Source organism: Phyllosticta capitalensis (assembly GCF_038381095.1).
Source record: "Phyllosticta capitalensis strain CBS 128856 chromosome Unknown BKA78scaffold_2, whole genome shotgun sequence".
Lineage (NCBI taxonomy): Eukaryota > Fungi > Ascomycota > Dothideomycetes > Botryosphaeriales > Phyllostictaceae > Phyllosticta > Phyllosticta capitalensis.
Genome location: NW_027117440.1, coordinates 2,115,271 through 2,129,943, shown reverse-complemented (window position 1 = coordinate 2,129,943; position 14,673 = coordinate 2,115,271). Strand labels below are relative to the sequence as shown.

Genomic DNA, 14,673 nt, shown 5'->3' with positions numbered 1-14,673 from the left:
GAGGCTGGAGAGATAGGGCGCGCAGACTCGGGGCGGAAGGCTGCAGAGTGAATGGATGCTCTGATATTTACTGGCGACTAAGGTATTTACGGGCGTCGAGGATTTGGAGGGTTGGTGGTGGTTGGTTGGTCTGAAGCTGCGCTGCACAGCACTGGCGAGTGGAGGAGCCGGTGGTGCAGATGGAGCGTGGTGCAAGCTCAGGTGGGAGCGGAGGGCTGCTCAGGTCCGCTAGCAGCAATGACCACCAAGACAAGTCAAAGACATGGGGGACGCAGTCAGTCAACCACCCAACCGCGATTCGATCACGCAACAAGCACACATGGCCTCTGCCTCTTTTTCAACAACGCGACTTGCTGCCGTCACACGTGAACGGCTGGCTTTTCTTTTTGGAGGCAGAAAGCGTCACTCAGGACGGCTCGTTGTAGCTACCGACGCGCCACCGGACGGCGCCTCGACTGCTCCCCATCCATTGACTGGCTACCCTTGGCATCATATGCATCCATTTTGTTGTCCTCGCGCAAACGGCCCTCAACGACGACCGTGATAGCACGCCGAGTCATGGTCCAAGAGCACCAAGACTCGAGCGAGGCGGTCGCAGGGAGGCTTGAGCAGCCAATGGCCTTGCAAAACCAACCCTCGCCGTGTGGGATCATGCTGGTTGGGCAGAGTCGAGACGCAAACATCATTTTATTTGTCGAAGCAACAACCCGGTTTGTTTGAACATCACGACTCCAACACCATGGCGCAAACGCCAACGAGACGCCGCTCCCAACCAACAAACTTCCGAACAAGCACCGTCGTGGAGTCGTCTCAGGCTCAGTCAACAAGCTTCGCTTATCGCAAATCACAGCTCGTCCTCCTCCCTGATCTCCGCCCCGGCAGCATGCCACCCCTTCCAGTCCCAAGGATCCCCGCCAGGCACGCAAAGTCCCAGCCGCCAAAAGTAGTCGCGGTGCGCCCAGAAGAGCTGCCAGAGCTTGAATCGGGCCGGCACCCATGCTCGCGGATCATCCCCCGCAATGCACTCGTCGTCCTCGTCACCAGAACAGTGGCGGATATCAGCAACACTGGGCGGAAGATCCGGCTTTTGAATGAAGATTTCCCCACCGTGCATGCGATAGCCCCATTCTTCCACGGGCAGCAGAGGCACTGGATCTCCCATGTGCGTCACCCGTCGCAACTTGCTCTCCGTCGCATTCATGCCACTTGTCAGATTGAAGCGCTTGTCGATGTAGCGCACAAGCTCGTGGTTCCCAACTCGTGGTTCCCCGAATGTGGTGACGTATGGGTCCCAGCCGCGATTCTTGAAATCCAATGCGGCGAGGGCAGCAACGGCGCCGCCCAGAGAGTGGCCCACCAGCGTGAGCTTGTAATTTGGGTACATTTCAGTTGCCAAAATAACGTCATTGAGGATCTGGTTGCGCGTGTTTATCCAGGACTTGTAGAAGCCGCTGTGGACGGCGCAGTTGTCGCATCTTGGCGGCTTCACGTTTGGCGAATCATCGTCGCCAGGGTAAGGCAGATATTCTTGCGGGATCGTGGACAAGTCCACGATGGTGTTGGTCAGTGAATACGTCCCGCGAAATGCAATTATGATGCGAGGCTCAGGACGATGGGACAGGGCAATGAATCCGCAGGAGTCGGAGAGCAGAGGGCCAGTGTTCCAAGCCTAGCGACGAGTGAGCCTTGTTCAACCAAGTCCGGGGGCAGAGTGCGCACCTTGACCAGCTCGAATCCGGGAAACTCATTGCAGCGACTTGCGCATTTGAATGGCTTTGATATTCCTAGGCCAGTGACTCCAACACAGTAGGTGATGTCGACGATGCGCGAGAGCTCCTCAAGCTCAGCAAAAAGGGTGGCCGATATTGTGCGATTCGCATGGCTGTTCGCGGTCGACGCCAAGGGCAGCGGAGCTTGGGGTTGGTCGAGGCCGGAAACAGCGAGACTCAGACAAAGGACGGCGAAGAGTCGCTGGAGGAAGCGCATGGCGGTCGCGAGCGTTGCATACTCGTACGCAGGGTGTATAGGTAATATGCAGGGGAGGACAGGCCAAAGAGGTTGTTAGGTGCGCGCGTGGCTGGCGATGTTGGTTGTCGCATGGTGAATCTGAGCGGGAGGAGCGACGATCATAAGCGGAGGTGTCGTGGGCCAAGCCAGCCAAGAAAGGAATTCCAAGTCGTGGCCGTTGACGTCGAAGGAATCTGCGCTTTCTCCACCTCCGGTCTTGCTCAAGTCAAGTGCTAGTGAGAGGAACGAGCAAAGTGAAGCATGCGACCACGCGAGCAGCAGCAGCTACTTAGATATTCGGGGCTACCAAACCCAAGCCCAAGCCCAGAAAAGGCCGCCGCCGAATGCTTCGCATCGGAACGGATCGCATCGCATCGCTTTGGTCCGGTGTCTGACATGAAATGCCCGGCGCGGATGCTCGGCGTCGACGTCATGCGGCGGCCCACTCACTTCACCAGCCCAAACATCAACCGCCCACCGTCAGCACACGTTCACGCAGGATTGACTTTAGTCTCCGTTCACCTCTCAACCATCTTTCTCCCTCTCACACGACTTTCGCCCAAAGACACCGTTTACCCACCGTCGCTCCTCTATGCTGTCTTGATCCTCGTGCTCTCGACAGCCCTTCCGCCTTCACTCCCATTGACCTTTGCGTCATCGCGACCCTGGTCATCCCTACGCCATGTCCGCCGACGAACCCATAGCCCACGCCGACTATGCTCGTGCCGAAGAAGGCCAGGTTGGCCAAACCCGTCGACCCAGCGTGCCTCCTCACGATCCTACCGGCTCAATCGCAGGCCTTCTCCAAGTGCCCGATGCGAACCAAACCAACAATCAAAATGGACCCCCGTCCGCACCACCTAGCCGTCCGGCGTCAGCCGGTGGTCGGCCTGCCTCTGCAATCAACGCCCCGACCCAGATTCGCTACGAGGATCCGAATTTTACGCATCCGCCGGATCTCAATTACTCATTGCGCACTCGCAAAAAGAGCATTGCGCTTTTCTGGTCGCTCATTGTTATCGACTGCATCTTCACCCCCATCGCCTTGTACTTTGGCCTGTGGTACGGAACAAACCTTTCGCACAACGCCGTCTTCAGTATCAGCACGGGCACGCTAGGGTCCGTCTCCATTTTTGAATACTTTTTGCGGTTCCACCGGCTGTGGAAGAAGGGCAGCACATGTCGGGTCATTGGTGCAAGACGCTTCTATGTAAGTCCTCGGACGTCGCCTGGAGAATTCTCCGATGCGCCACAAGTCCATCTTCAAGAGTACTAACGCGGGGCAGCTGGACTGGTTCCACTGGAACCTCTCCGTGGCCTGGATTGCCGTCATGATTGAGCTCATTGTCGGCACTGTCCCCAAGGAACCACCCATTCGACTGCTTGCCATGCCCGTTGCTAGCATGTGCTTCGCCTTTGGCGTCGAGCTTCTTGTGATGGACATTGCGCGCCTTGCTGGCTACAAAGCACCGATGCGCATCTCGTCACTCCCTGCTGGATCCCCTTTGCGGCCGGGCATCTACTCCGTTATTGAGGACGTGGTAGCCGTCGATGGAGGTGGTGGCACCGAATTCCGTCAACGCCTGAACTTGCGATACATGGCGAGCCACCATTTCCGCCAGATGTTGCACCGTCTGACGTTGTTCTGGGCGTTTGGATCTTGTGCCATTGCCGTCGTGACGACAGTGCTGATCTTCACGATCCAAAGAGACGCCGCCTACGTGGTAAGTATCTCAGCCCCTGAACACGTCATTCGCAGACTAACCCTTTTGTTCAGGTCGGCTGGACTGTCCCATTCATCTGGGCCGGAGTTTGGGCCTGGATCACCATCATCTGGGTGCAAAAGAGCCTCAAACACGAATACGCAAACTGGTCCGAAGTCAAGTGGAAGGCGTAAATCATCTCCATCGGAAGAAAAATTGCCGCGCTCTCGCGTGCAGATTGAGTCGCATGGCGTCACCTCCACTTCTCGTCAAATATTCGCGACATTGGAAGTCCCTCGGGCCTTTGCGCATTGCGCTTGTTTTGATATTGTTTTTGCCTCTTTTTTGCTTTCCGCACACTGTATGATTAGAACGCTACGCTGTTGACGGCCAATCCCTCACACACCAACAATACCCCCTTTTCAGTAACTATCCTCTGCGCCCACGACGGGGCGACACGCAGAAGATCGGTCGGCGGCATCATTTGGTATTGTTTTCTTCCCTTTTGCTCTTTTTTTTTGGTTTTGTGTTTCTTGATACCACAGTACGCACGCATGCACGGATGGCATGGAGAGCGGACGGACCGACCCGACGGACGGAAGAGAATGAAGCCGAGCCCCCCCCATGACGCGCAAGCAGAAGAGGAGAGAAGGGAGTAGGGGCGGCGGGGGCAAAAGCAAAAGCAAAAACGAAAACGAAAAAGAGAATAGGGCGGCGATACGACCCAAATGCATGATGGGGAGGAGTAGTCACCACCGCCATCTTCTCTCCTCTCCTCATTCTCTTTCTTCAGATCTACCAAATCGATCGGGCGGCCGCGATTGCGAGCTCCGCGCCGGCAAGTGGCGGGATGCGCCGCTTAGGTCGGTGCTGCGCGGGACGGAGACGGGCGCCAGTACGGTACGGCGGAGGAGGAATGATTGGAAATCGCAGCCAGTCAGCAGCGGAAGAAGAAAGAGGCGGTGAAAGAGGGGAAAGACCAAAAAAAAAAAAAAGCTGAGACCACAGAGATTGATGAGTCGGGCCAATCGAGCGGGGCAAAAGTTATCGTCTTCGTGTGGTGGCGTTGTAGAATGATATGATATGCGCGGTAGAGAGATGGAGTAGTAGTAGTAGTAGTAATAGTGTTTACGACTGTACCATCATCAACCCTGTACGAGAGCGCAAGAATTTCCTCTTTTGGAAGGGGAGTGAGTCATTGAGTGAGAAAGACCAGGAGTGTCATGACCTTTTTATTTTTTATTTTTTTTTGTTGTGCATAATTATTATTATTATGTGCCTACGTTCCTACATGCAACAATGCAAAATGCTTGGTATGAGAAGAAGAAGAGGACGGGGTGGAGAGGATGCAAAGTCGGGTCCTACCTGAGATCTGCTGCTGCTGCTGCTGCTGCTGCTGCCGCCACCGAACTGCTTGTACCTTGCTGACCAACGCCGTTTTTGTGCTTGCTTGCTTGCTTGCGCCGTTATTCTGCTCTGATTTGCTCCGCTCCACTGCCATGATGCTTTTTCCCCTTTTCAAACGCCGCCCACCTATTTCGTACACAGGCCCGCTCCATCCAGGAGCGTCGCCAATCGAAACAACCACCCGATTGTGACTCCGCATCCGGTCCTATGCAGAAGCCATCCCAACCTTTTTGGACCGCTCCATTTGGGAGCATCGCCGCCAGACAACCACCGACTGCGAAACAGGACCCTCTGCACATGTCGTCTTATGCAGGAGTCATGTCAATCTTCTTCCCCTTGACGCTCTTCCACTCGACACAACACGCGCCCAACAGACTAAGCACTCCCATGGCCACACTGACATAGAACGTCTGCGTCAGGGCGTCGTTGTAGCTCTTGAGGATGGGCTGCAGCAGGTCGGGGAACTGGGCCTTGATGAAGTTTTGGATGTCGGTGGCGCCGGTGCCGAGCACCATGTTCTGCAGCAGCTGGTCGCTATTTGGCACGTTGGCCTTGACGTTGTTAAGCAGCTGGTTCTGAAAGACGTTTTGGCCAACGCTGATGAAGAGGGCGCCGCCCAGCGCTTGCGCGAACATCATGGTGGCCGTGCCGACGGGCACGTCGGCGACGGGGAGGGCCGTTTGCACGGCGATGAGCGTTTGCTGCATGCCCAGGCCGACGCCGGCGCCGAAAAACACTTGGTAACCGATCCATTTGGCGTGGCCGGTGTTGACTTGGAATGTGGAGAGGAGGCCGGCGCCGATGGACATGAGGGTGGACGAGGCGATCATGAAGGGCACGTAGTAGCCGATGAGGGTGATGGAGACGCCGGCGATCATGGACAACGCGACCAGACTGAGAATCATGGGTAGATTCATGATGCCTGATTTGACAGCAGAGACACCCTTGATGGCCTGGAACCAGATGGGCAGCTAGAGGTCCTGTTAGGATGCGGACGGCAACGAGAAGACGCTTTACTTACGTAGTAAGTCAGAATGAAGAAGCTGGCGCCCAAGAGAGCGCCAAAGTACGCACTTGCCCAGACGGAGCGGTTCTTGAAGACGCGCGGAGGCACCGTGGCCTTTTCTTGCTTCCAGCTCTGGATCACGAGGAAGATGGAGATGCAGACGCCAAAAAAGACGAAGCAGACGATGATGCGCCAGTTGCCCCACTCGTACTTGGAACCGCCCCACTGCAGCGCGAGCAGGAGAGAAACGATGCCAGGCAGGAAGAAAAAGGTTCCAAGCAGATCGAACTCGGCCAGCTTATTCTTCCAGCCAACGGCACTGTTCTTGACGACCTTGGGCGCCTTGAAGAAGAAAACGATGAAGACGGCGGCGACGGCGCCGAAAGGCAGGTTGATGTAGAAACACCAGCGCCACGACACTTTGTCAGTGAAGGCGCCGCCCATCAAGGGTCCTGCAACACTTGCAATTCCATAGATGCCGCCCACTGTTACATCGTTAGGAACGGGATAATTGGTTGAGGTTGGGAGCCGTACCAATGCCAGTGTATGTAGGCCGTTGGCGCAGAGGCACCGTCTTGCTAACAATCAAGATGGCGCCAGAAAACACGCCTGCGGCCCCGAGACCTGCAACGGCTCTACCGACGATGAGCGCATTCGAAGTAGGAGCGATGCCGCAAATAAATGATCCCAGCTCGAAAATTCCGAGCGCAATCAGGTAAACCCATTTGATGGAGAAGAAGGTGTAGAGTTTGCCGAAGATGAGTTGGAACGAGCAGGTCGTCAGGAGGTAAGCCGAGCCGTACCATCCTACATCACCTAGCGCCTTGAAGTGATCTGTGATCCTCGGTATCGCCGTTGCAATGATGGTGTTGTCCTAGGTAGCAGGGGTCAGAAGGCCATGTGACACGAGGGGCAAAAAAAAAGTCAGCTTACCAGCGCCATGCAAAAGACGGTCAAACACAGGGCTACTGTGATGAGGCCAAGCTTCCATGCGCCAGGGTATTCCACACCGTCCTCGTCCAATTCAATGTTTGCGTCACTGTCGCTCGACGTTCTCTCGATATTGGCCGCGGCCAACGGGCCTCCGGCGCCAATGGCGGCATCCCTGAGGGAGCGCAACGACTTTTGCGACTTTGCGTGCTTCAGGGATTTTTGCGACGGACGTGACTTGAGACTCTTGTGGGATTGCGCATCTTGGTCGACTGCGCCGTCTCGGGTGGCAGTGTCGCCGTGTTCCTTTTTCTCGTTGAGAAAGTTGTAATTTTTGTGGTCTTCTGCCGGGCGTTGGCTCTTTTCGGTATCAGAAGGAGCGCTGGTGGAACGGGTTGAAGGCGGCCTGCCATCTTTGGTTGACACGTCTGCCGTGTTGACAGATGCGGCGGGTTTCTTTTCGTGGGCTACGTCTTCGGAGGATGGCTCAGAGATGTCTGGTTTGGAATCGGCGACTGGATTGGCATTTGGAGGGTCGGCCATGTTGGCGGATGCGAAATAGAGTTGAGCAACGTTGGACTAGGACAGGGCGGTAGGTAGCGTAGCCGGGAAAGGGTTAACAGGCAAGGGCGAAGAGGGAAAAGTGTGGCAGGCGGTTAGCTTGACTGACACCCGGCAGTCATGTACTGTTATAACCAGAAGGAGGAGAGCAAACGCGAGGAGGCAGGACGGGTAGAGTTGGATCCGAGAGCGGCAGGGCATTGTGCTAGAGAGACCGCGTCCCCGTCCAACGACCAACCAGTCCAGGCCACAGCTGATCTGATGGCCGTGGTGAATAGAGATGGGTGTTTCTGACCTATCATCTGTCTCAGCCAAGGGCAGCCTACCTCTGCCTGTCATTCGTCGTCAGCTCGAGGACATCACCACCATCAACACCAAGCCTTCTGTGATGATCTGCAGATGCTGCCTGCGTACTGTACCATCAAAAGAGCTCGTCGCCTAGGTGCGCATCTCTGCCCTGTCTCAGTCTAGTTGGTCGGATACGCTCAACTCCGTACTCGACGTCGATTCATTGGTCAGAATCAATCATTACTCGTTGCAGTTAGAGCCGCATTGCCCCAGCATTCGGCCTCGCTACTCTTTCTTTTCTGTTGTGCTCCTTGAAAGTCATCATGATCGCTGCCTGCTTCTCTAGGTAGTTACCGTCCGGACTCATGACTTCTTTTGACGCGGCCCTACAGCGCACACATATTCCCGACTCCAACGGGACGGACTTGTCCTCTCGTCCAACGGAAATGGGCGAAACAAGCCAAGGCTTCCAACACATCACCGTCTCCTCAACACGCGCATAGCCATCTCCTTTCAGCCCTGCGCATATTTCGGCCGTCGCATGGGCCACGGGCCAAACAGAGACACCGCTGTACTCAGGGCTAGGTGCTCGCTTTCGCATTCGTCGTACCCGTCGCGTAGTACAGCTTGACCCTGCCTTGATCCTTTCGCTTCCCATGCCTTGCTCTTTAACGAAGACGTCCCCTTTCAGATGCCATCTACCGCGTCCAGCTTTGTGGCGTTGTAAGCTGCTTCTGACCGTGGCGATACTTCAGGTGCCGTCGATTTTAGGTGCTCTGCAACCGCGTTTAGCCTTCTCCGCACTGCTTGGCCGATACCCTGTGAATTTTGCGCGACTCCACCAGGAACTCCTTGTCTCCCGGGTCGGAAATGCAAGCTGCCGCGGTGTCCCCATTCCTCACTTGCTGAGGTAACGCCATCAAAACTCTCGACCAGAGCTTCAGTACGGATAAGGCAGTCATGGCACACCACGGCGGAAAACGAGATACGCACACGAGAAGAAAGCGGCCCGTCTATGATAGACTTCGGCTGTCGTCTTCTGGTTCGGTCGATTGCTCGGCATGCCTGCCTGCCGAACCGCCCGCTACGCGTTAGCATCATGATGACCTCTTTTGGTCGGCTTGTGTCTCGAACTCTTGCATCTTCAGTCGCTCGCGTGTGGAATCTTTGCCCTGTTGAGACATCGTACAGGGTTGTCGGCTGCAGATTCCAAAATCTCTAAACAGCCAGTCAGCTGCCTCGGTTCTTTTTTAAAATTCCATCATGTCCTTCCAAATGCAGCTTTTATTCGCATCTCTTGCTTTGTCGCTGAAATGCCAAGATAATGCAACCGGCCGGCTTTTTCAACGTCCTTGAGCCATGGCCACAATGAAAGTCGAGATATTGTCGTTGGTCGTCTGCGGGAGATCGTCGAGTGACCGAACCTACGTAAAGTCCGACCTGGCCGCCGACATCACCTCGCAGACTCCCCGCCCTCCACCCCGCAACACCTTCAATCAACACTGAGCCCAGCACCTCCAACGAGACAACGTCAACATGGGCTTCTTGTCGGATGACCCAGACTGGAAGGATGTCGAGCCCATCCCGCTCGACGAGGGCGGCCCCAACGCCCTGGCTGCCATCGCGTACCCCGAGGATTATGAGGAGGCCATGTCCTACCTGCGCGCAATCATGGCCAAGAACGAGATGAGCGAGAGGGCCTACGAACTTACCGAAGCAATCATCGACGCGAACCCGGCTCACTACACTGTCTGGTAAGTGGCCACCTGCAACGCTGCGCACTCGCCGCTTTGCTGACCATCACACCACAGGCTCTACCGTGCCCGCATCGTACTCCACATGAACAAAGACTTGCACGCGGAAATGGCTTGGCTCAACGAAGTCGCCCTCAGGAACCTCAAGAACTATCAAATTTGGCACCACCGTCAGACAATCATCAACAAGATCGGCTCTGCGGAGGGAGAACAAGACTTCATCAAGACCATGTTGGAAAAAGATACCAAGAATTACCACGTCTGGAGCTACAGGCAATGGCTGGTACGGCGCTTCGATCTGTTCGAACAGGGTGAACTGGAGGCTGTTGAAGAGCTGCTCGAGCAGGACGTTCGCAACAACTCGGCTTGGAACCACCGATGGTTTCTTGTCTTTGGTGGCAACACAGAAAATTTTGGCCAAAAGAAGATATTGGACCGTGAAATCGAATATGCCAAGGGGGCGATCAAGCGGGCGCCGCAGAATCAGAGCCCGTGGAACTACCTGCGTGGGTTGTTGCAACACGCATCCCTTCCCAAAGCAACGCTCAAAGATTTGGCACTCGAATATGCCAGCGTGGACGAGACTGACAAGATTCGCTCGAGCCACGCCTTGGATCTGTTGTCCGAAGTATATGCCGAAGAGCAGAGCAAAGAGCAGGCAAACAAGGCGCTTGATTTGCTGGCGCAAAAGTTCGATCCCATTCGCCGAAATTACTGGAAGTACAGAAAGACGTTGTTGGATCAGCCTCAGGCTGTTGCGTGAGCGGAGGACTGGGCGTAAAGATCATTTTGTACGATACCCCTCCACGAAATGGAGATTACTACACTGATTTAGTGCAAGCATCTGCTGCTTTGCCCGTGATGCAAGGCGATTTCAGAGCATGGATTGAGCTTCTTCCGTGCTGCAGTTTCAAGCGTTCCAAAAGCGAAGCCCACGTCTTCTTCCGAAAGCACAACTAAAACATTGATATATCGCAGGTCTAGATCGGACAACCACCGAATAACGATAGTTTCCTCGTATTCTCGACCCGAGTTTCGCTTTGTGGATCGTCCATCACCCCGAGAAACAGAACAATCGTCGAGCTCTTTGTCATGAAAACTCCTTATGACTCTATGATGCCTGACCAAAAGGGAAAAAGAAAGCACCAAACAGGACGCCGCCAAGGAACCTGACGCACATCTCCGTCATCCCTCTCCACCCCCCTCGCCCTTTCGGATACATTTTCACCAGCTACCCCGCATGACGAGGGTAAGGAGCAAAGGGTCCCAGGGGCGCGTGGATTCACGATCCCACTCTAGAATCATCACCCCCCACAGTGGTTGACTATAGCCAAGCAAGAAGGAATTACGCCAGTAGAATCGGAACAGACCGTCATCCAGGGAATGCGGGGAGCCACTTGCGTTCCCCGCAGGCTTGGTCACTAGCGCACGCCATGGCGATCGTCAGCGGTCCCGTCGGGATGATCAGGAAGAAGGTTAACGGAACCTCTACCCAACGCCAACGCCAGGACTCAGACATGCGCGCTTTGCATCGGCCCTGCCTCGCATCTGCTGCGCGCGAAAATAATCCGGCTCGCTATCGTTCCTCGTCCTTGTCGGTGTAGGGACTGGGTACCAGAAATGCACCTCCTGCGCTGATTCAGTGCTCTTTACTGGCAAATCTGCAAACAATCAGTGGTTCGGTGGAGCGGCGGTTGAGGCTGCCTTGCCATTATTTTCAAGGACGCGTTAGCTCCCGGAACGGATCCTACCAAACTAGCGTCGCGACGCGGCTACACCCGGCTGATCGAGGAGCTTGCACGCTTGGTACGCCGTAGTCGGGGGTTGGGAAAGAAGCTCATGAGAAGTGAGGCATATGAGGGGGAGCAAGTCTAAGGTCAGACTGCAGGAAGTAGTGACCGCACTGGACGGCGAGTTTTGGATGTTCGACGCGTGCGGTGGCTGGAAGTCAGACGGCCACATACTCGGACTATGATATAATTGCAGACGGCCGCCATTGTCTATTCTCTTTACTTCACAAGTTTTTCCCTGGCCTGATCTGGGTTATTTTTCCGCATTGGTCGAAGACTTTCAACAAGTGAGAAAAAAGTCGGGTTTCGATCGCCTCAACGCACTGCTCTCTCTGATAAGACTGCCTGCCTAAACTGCTCGCCAGTGTACCTTATCAGAAGGTATGCCGCTCTTCTTTCCCCAGCATCTCTCTCTTTCAGTCCCACCGGCTCCAAAAAGGTCTCACTCTTCCAGTACCTCTACCATGGGATCCATTGACGGTCTTGTCGAGACTGGAGGCGTCACCATGATTGGTCCGGACTTCGGGACTACCGCGGCGTCTGTCAACACTCACTACGGCACCACAAAGGCCAAAACGGCTGCAATCGAGTATGGGCTGGACCTGTCTCCGGTGTTTGTGGAAGCAGTGGCAGAGTCATTTCCAAAAGTTGCGCCACAACCGGTGCCGTCAGCCAAGCCTGCGGACGGAGTTGCGACTGGATACGGTCAAGGGGGCGTCGATGGAGAGTCATTGGCAGCACCGCCACCAGATTCCAAGCCCTGGATCGTCACGCCGTTGGTCGAGTCCAAAGCTCTATCCAAGGCAGTAGGATGGTACGTCGAGCAAAGCACACATCTCTCCGAGTGCTATTGTGGTTTCCCCTTACGCACCCCTGATTCAAAATATCCCTAACCCCAGTTTCCCCGCGCTACCCCTCAATTGCTAACTCCGTTTGCCCCACAGCCGCATCCTCCTCAAGCTCGACCTTCTCCAACCATCAGGCTCCTTCAAACTCCGCGGCATCTCGACCTACATACTTCACCACCTCCAAAACCATCCGCGGCCGCACCTTTCCCACTTCTACAGCGCCTCTGGCGGCAACGCTGGCCTGGCATGTGTCGTCGCCGCCACCACGCTCGGCCGGCCAGCCACCATCGTCACGCCCAAGACGACGTCGCCCAGCATGCTGCGGCGGCTCCGCGACGCAGGCGCCGCGGCCATCATCGTGCACGGCGACACGCTGGCCATGAGCGAGCGCTACATCCGCGACGTACTGATGGGCCCGGGCGGCGAGGGCGAGCACGACGGCGTCTTCGTGCCGCCGTTCGACGACGCCCTCATCTGGTCCGGCAACAGCAGCATCGTCGACGAGGTGGCTGAGCAGATGCCGCAAGGCAGCCAACCCGACGCCATCGTGTGCAGCGTTGGTGGCGGCGGTTTGCTCGCGGGCTTGCTGCAGGGTCTCCGTCGCCGCTGCTCTTCTCCGCCTTCCGCATCATCTCCTCCATGGTCTCCGCGCGCCACGACCGTTGTCGCCGCCGAGACCGAGGGCGCCGCCAGCCTGGCGGCTGCTCTACACGCCGGTCGTCCCGTCACGCTGGCCGGCATCAGCAGCCAAGCACGCAGCCTGGGGTGCGTGCGTGTGGCGCAAAAGGCATACGACGAGGCGGTCGGAACCGTCCAACAGGGAGCAGCAGCCACGACATCACCGGTCAAAAGCGTCGTGCTCTCAGATGCCGAAGCGGCACGCGGATGCGTCGTTCTCGCCGACGAAGACCGCCTCATGGTCGAGTTGGCCTGCGGTGTCAGTGTAGCCGTTTGTCTGGATGACCGGCTGCCCAAGGTGCTGGGGCGCGAGGTTACCCCTGATATGACAGTCGTCATCGTCGTTTGCGGAGGCTGCGATGTGGACGTGGGACGGCTGGCGGGGTGGAGGGAGACGTGCGGTGGGCTGGTTGCTGCGCCGGGGCCAGTGTGAAGCAAAGATTGGGGGGATGGAAGCGAAGACTGCAAGACAAGAACAAAGGTGCAAGAAATTGGCTAAAGAAGGATGAAGTGGAAGCGGGTCAACCCGCCATCGTCGCTAATACACCTAGATAACCGTGTCAGTAGTAGATGCAGACACAGACAGAATTGTGTTTAGGAGAAGCCAGGGGGCTAGATCAGCCAGAGTGCGATCAGACAAGTCAATCAGACGGCATAGACATTGATGTATATACACACACACAAACAAAATCAACAACTACAAATCAGATAATCTTTTAATCACTTGCTCAACAGTAACGCCGATACCCAAGAAATTCAAACCGCATCGTCTAGCGTCGCAAGTCACACTCACATTGTCCATTCGAGTATGGAACAGAGTACCTCGCTTGCATCGATGCATCATGCTTGTTGCGCCATGAACCCGCGGCCAAATATGCTAGGATGCAACTAATGGACGATGGTCAAAAGACGGTCAAGAAAAACTCACGGAAACGCGAGAAAAAAACATTTCATCCAAGTACCATCGTTGCCTAGACCCATTTAAGCAAGAGCTGGAACCCAAGCCAGACGGTCATCATAAAAGCCGAGACATTTTGCAAAAAGATTATGAACCCAGATGTCGGAAAACTTTGCCAAGTTAAAACGTCGTCACACCTCTCTTCCAGCCCTTGTGAGCTGAGTAGGTGACATGATCAACATCATAGGCGTTTGCTGTTTGTAGACTCCCCGCAGTGACGCTTTCGCGCCTGATGGGAGAGAGAGGTGAGCGACTCAATTAACATGGTAGGTGTCTGATGTTTGTAGACCCCAGCAGTAATGCCTTTCGGCCATGAGAGAGAGAGAGGAGTGACATAATCAACACCATAGACGTTAGCTCCTGGTGCGATATCCGCACCAACGCCTTTAGGCCTTGAAAGGGAGAGCACTTGGACAAGCGGGAAGACGGGACTGGAAAGGAGACGAAGAGGATCGAAAAGAGGACAAGACGGGACCAGACAAGACCTTTCCAGACAACTCGCCTTCCCGGATACAACCAGGAACGACGCATAGGAGAAAGACGGGGAGGAGGACTACTGAAGATTCGAGCACAAACACATCTCAAAAGGAAAGGGCCACAAAAGGGAGGAAGTAAGCAGAAAGGAGGTGGAAAGACAGCCACCTGAATTGAACCCGAGAAAGACACATAGCGCAGCAGTCCCTCCCGATCCAACAATCATCACAACAGCAGACAAACCACCAGAGCAGAGCAATGCAATTGGC

The 14,673-nt window shown here is 55.5% G+C and overlaps 6 protein-coding genes across 6 annotated transcripts; 3 read left to right on the top strand and 3 right to left on the bottom strand.

Annotated features, from left to right (window-relative positions):
* Nucleotides 1-345: 345 nt before the first annotated feature.
* On the bottom strand, nt 346-2,387 carry BKA78DRAFT_306348 (Alpha/Beta hydrolase protein). Its single transcript, XM_066887778.1, has 2 exons — nt 1,720-2,387; nt 346-1,669 (listed from the first exon to the last, which is right to left on the bottom strand). The coding sequence occupies exons 1-2, from the start codon at nt 1,984-1,986 to the stop codon at nt 845-847; spliced, it is 1,092 nt and encodes a 363-aa protein (XP_066747990.1). The 5' UTR covers nt 1,987-2,387; the 3' UTR covers nt 346-844.
* A 97-nt stretch (nt 2,388-2,484) lies between these two features.
* On the top strand, nt 2,485-4,119 carry BKA78DRAFT_80672 (uncharacterized protein). The gene is made up of 3 exons (XM_066893779.1): nt 2,485-3,217; nt 3,294-3,731; nt 3,785-4,119. Exons 1-3 carry the CDS (start codon nt 2,690-2,692, stop codon nt 3,902-3,904), a joined length of 1,086 nt encoding a protein of 361 aa, XP_066747989.1. The 5' UTR covers nt 2,485-2,689; the 3' UTR covers nt 3,905-4,119.
* On the bottom strand, nt 4,019-4,616 carry BKA78DRAFT_80712 (uncharacterized protein). The gene has a single exon (XM_066893780.1). The coding sequence runs from the start codon at nt 4,442-4,444 to the stop codon at nt 4,133-4,135; it is 312 nt and encodes a 103-aa protein (XP_066747988.1). The 5' UTR covers nt 4,445-4,616; the 3' UTR covers nt 4,019-4,132.
* Nucleotides 4,617-5,082: 466 nt separating this feature from the next.
* BKA78DRAFT_306343 (major facilitator superfamily domain-containing protein) lies at nt 5,083-7,987 on the bottom strand. Its single transcript, XM_066887777.1, has 4 exons — nt 7,057-7,987; nt 6,658-6,997; nt 6,139-6,608; nt 5,083-6,088 (listed from the first exon to the last, which is right to left on the bottom strand). The coding sequence occupies exons 1-4, from the start codon at nt 7,594-7,596 to the stop codon at nt 5,423-5,425; spliced, it is 2,016 nt and encodes a 671-aa protein (XP_066747987.1). The 5' UTR covers nt 7,597-7,987; the 3' UTR covers nt 5,083-5,422.
* Nucleotides 7,988-9,438: 1,451 nt separating this feature from the next.
* On the top strand, nt 9,439-10,419 carry BKA78DRAFT_350040 (uncharacterized protein; the record flags this gene model as incomplete). The annotated part of the gene is made up of 2 exons (XM_066890911.1): nt 9,439-9,656; nt 9,714-10,419. The coding sequence occupies 2 exons, from the start codon at nt 9,439-9,441 to the stop codon at nt 10,417-10,419; spliced, it is 924 nt and encodes a 307-aa protein (XP_066747986.1).
* A 1,491-nt stretch (nt 10,420-11,910) lies between these two features.
* On the top strand, nt 11,911-13,405 carry BKA78DRAFT_292702 (tryptophan synthase beta subunit-like PLP-dependent enzyme; the record flags this gene model as incomplete). The annotated part of the gene is made up of 2 exons (XM_066886088.1): nt 11,911-12,260; nt 12,391-13,405. The coding sequence occupies 2 exons, from the start codon at nt 11,911-11,913 to the stop codon at nt 13,403-13,405; spliced, it is 1,365 nt and encodes a 454-aa protein (XP_066747985.1).
* Nucleotides 13,406-14,673: the final 1,268 nt, after the last annotated feature.

What these genes read in the sequence shown, in the direction of transcription:
- BKA78DRAFT_80672 (XM_066893779.1), top strand. Translation starts at nt 2,690, where the DNA reads ATGTCCGCCGACGAACCCATAGCCCACGCCGACTATGCTCGTGCCGAA. An exon ending in TTGGTGCAAGACGCTTCTAT is followed by an intron (nt 3,218 to 3,293) that starts GTAAGTCCTCGG and finishes AACGCGGGGCAG; the next exon opens with CTGGACTGGTTCCACTGGAA. An exon ending in AAAGAGACGCCGCCTACGTG is followed by an intron (nt 3,732 to 3,784) that starts GTAAGTATCTCA and finishes CCTTTTGTTCAG; the next exon opens with GTCGGCTGGACTGTCCCATT.
- BKA78DRAFT_80712 (XM_066893780.1), bottom strand. Translation starts at nt 4,444, where the DNA reads ATGCATTTGGGTCGTATCGCCGCCCTATTCTCTTTTTCGTTTTCGTTT.
- BKA78DRAFT_306348 (XM_066887778.1), bottom strand. Translation starts at nt 1,986, where the DNA reads ATGCGCTTCCTCCAGCGACTCTTCGCCGTCCTTTGTCTGAGTCTCGCT. An exon ending in CCGGATTCGAGCTGGTCAAG is followed by an intron (nt 1,670 to 1,719) that starts GTGCGCACTCTG and finishes ACTCGTCGCTAG; the next exon opens with GCTTGGAACACTGGCCCTCT.
- BKA78DRAFT_306343 (XM_066887777.1), bottom strand. Translation starts at nt 7,596, where the DNA reads ATGGCCGACCCTCCAAATGCCAATCCAGTCGCCGATTCCAAACCAGAC. An exon ending in CCGTCTTTTGCATGGCGCTG is followed by an intron (nt 6,998 to 7,056) that starts GTAAGCTGACTT and finishes CCTGCTACCTAG; the next exon opens with GACAACACCATCATTGCAAC. An exon ending in TCTTCATTCTGACTTACTAC is followed by an intron (nt 6,089 to 6,138) that starts GTAAGTAAAGCG and finishes CAGGACCTCTAG; the next exon opens with CTGCCCATCTGGTTCCAGGC.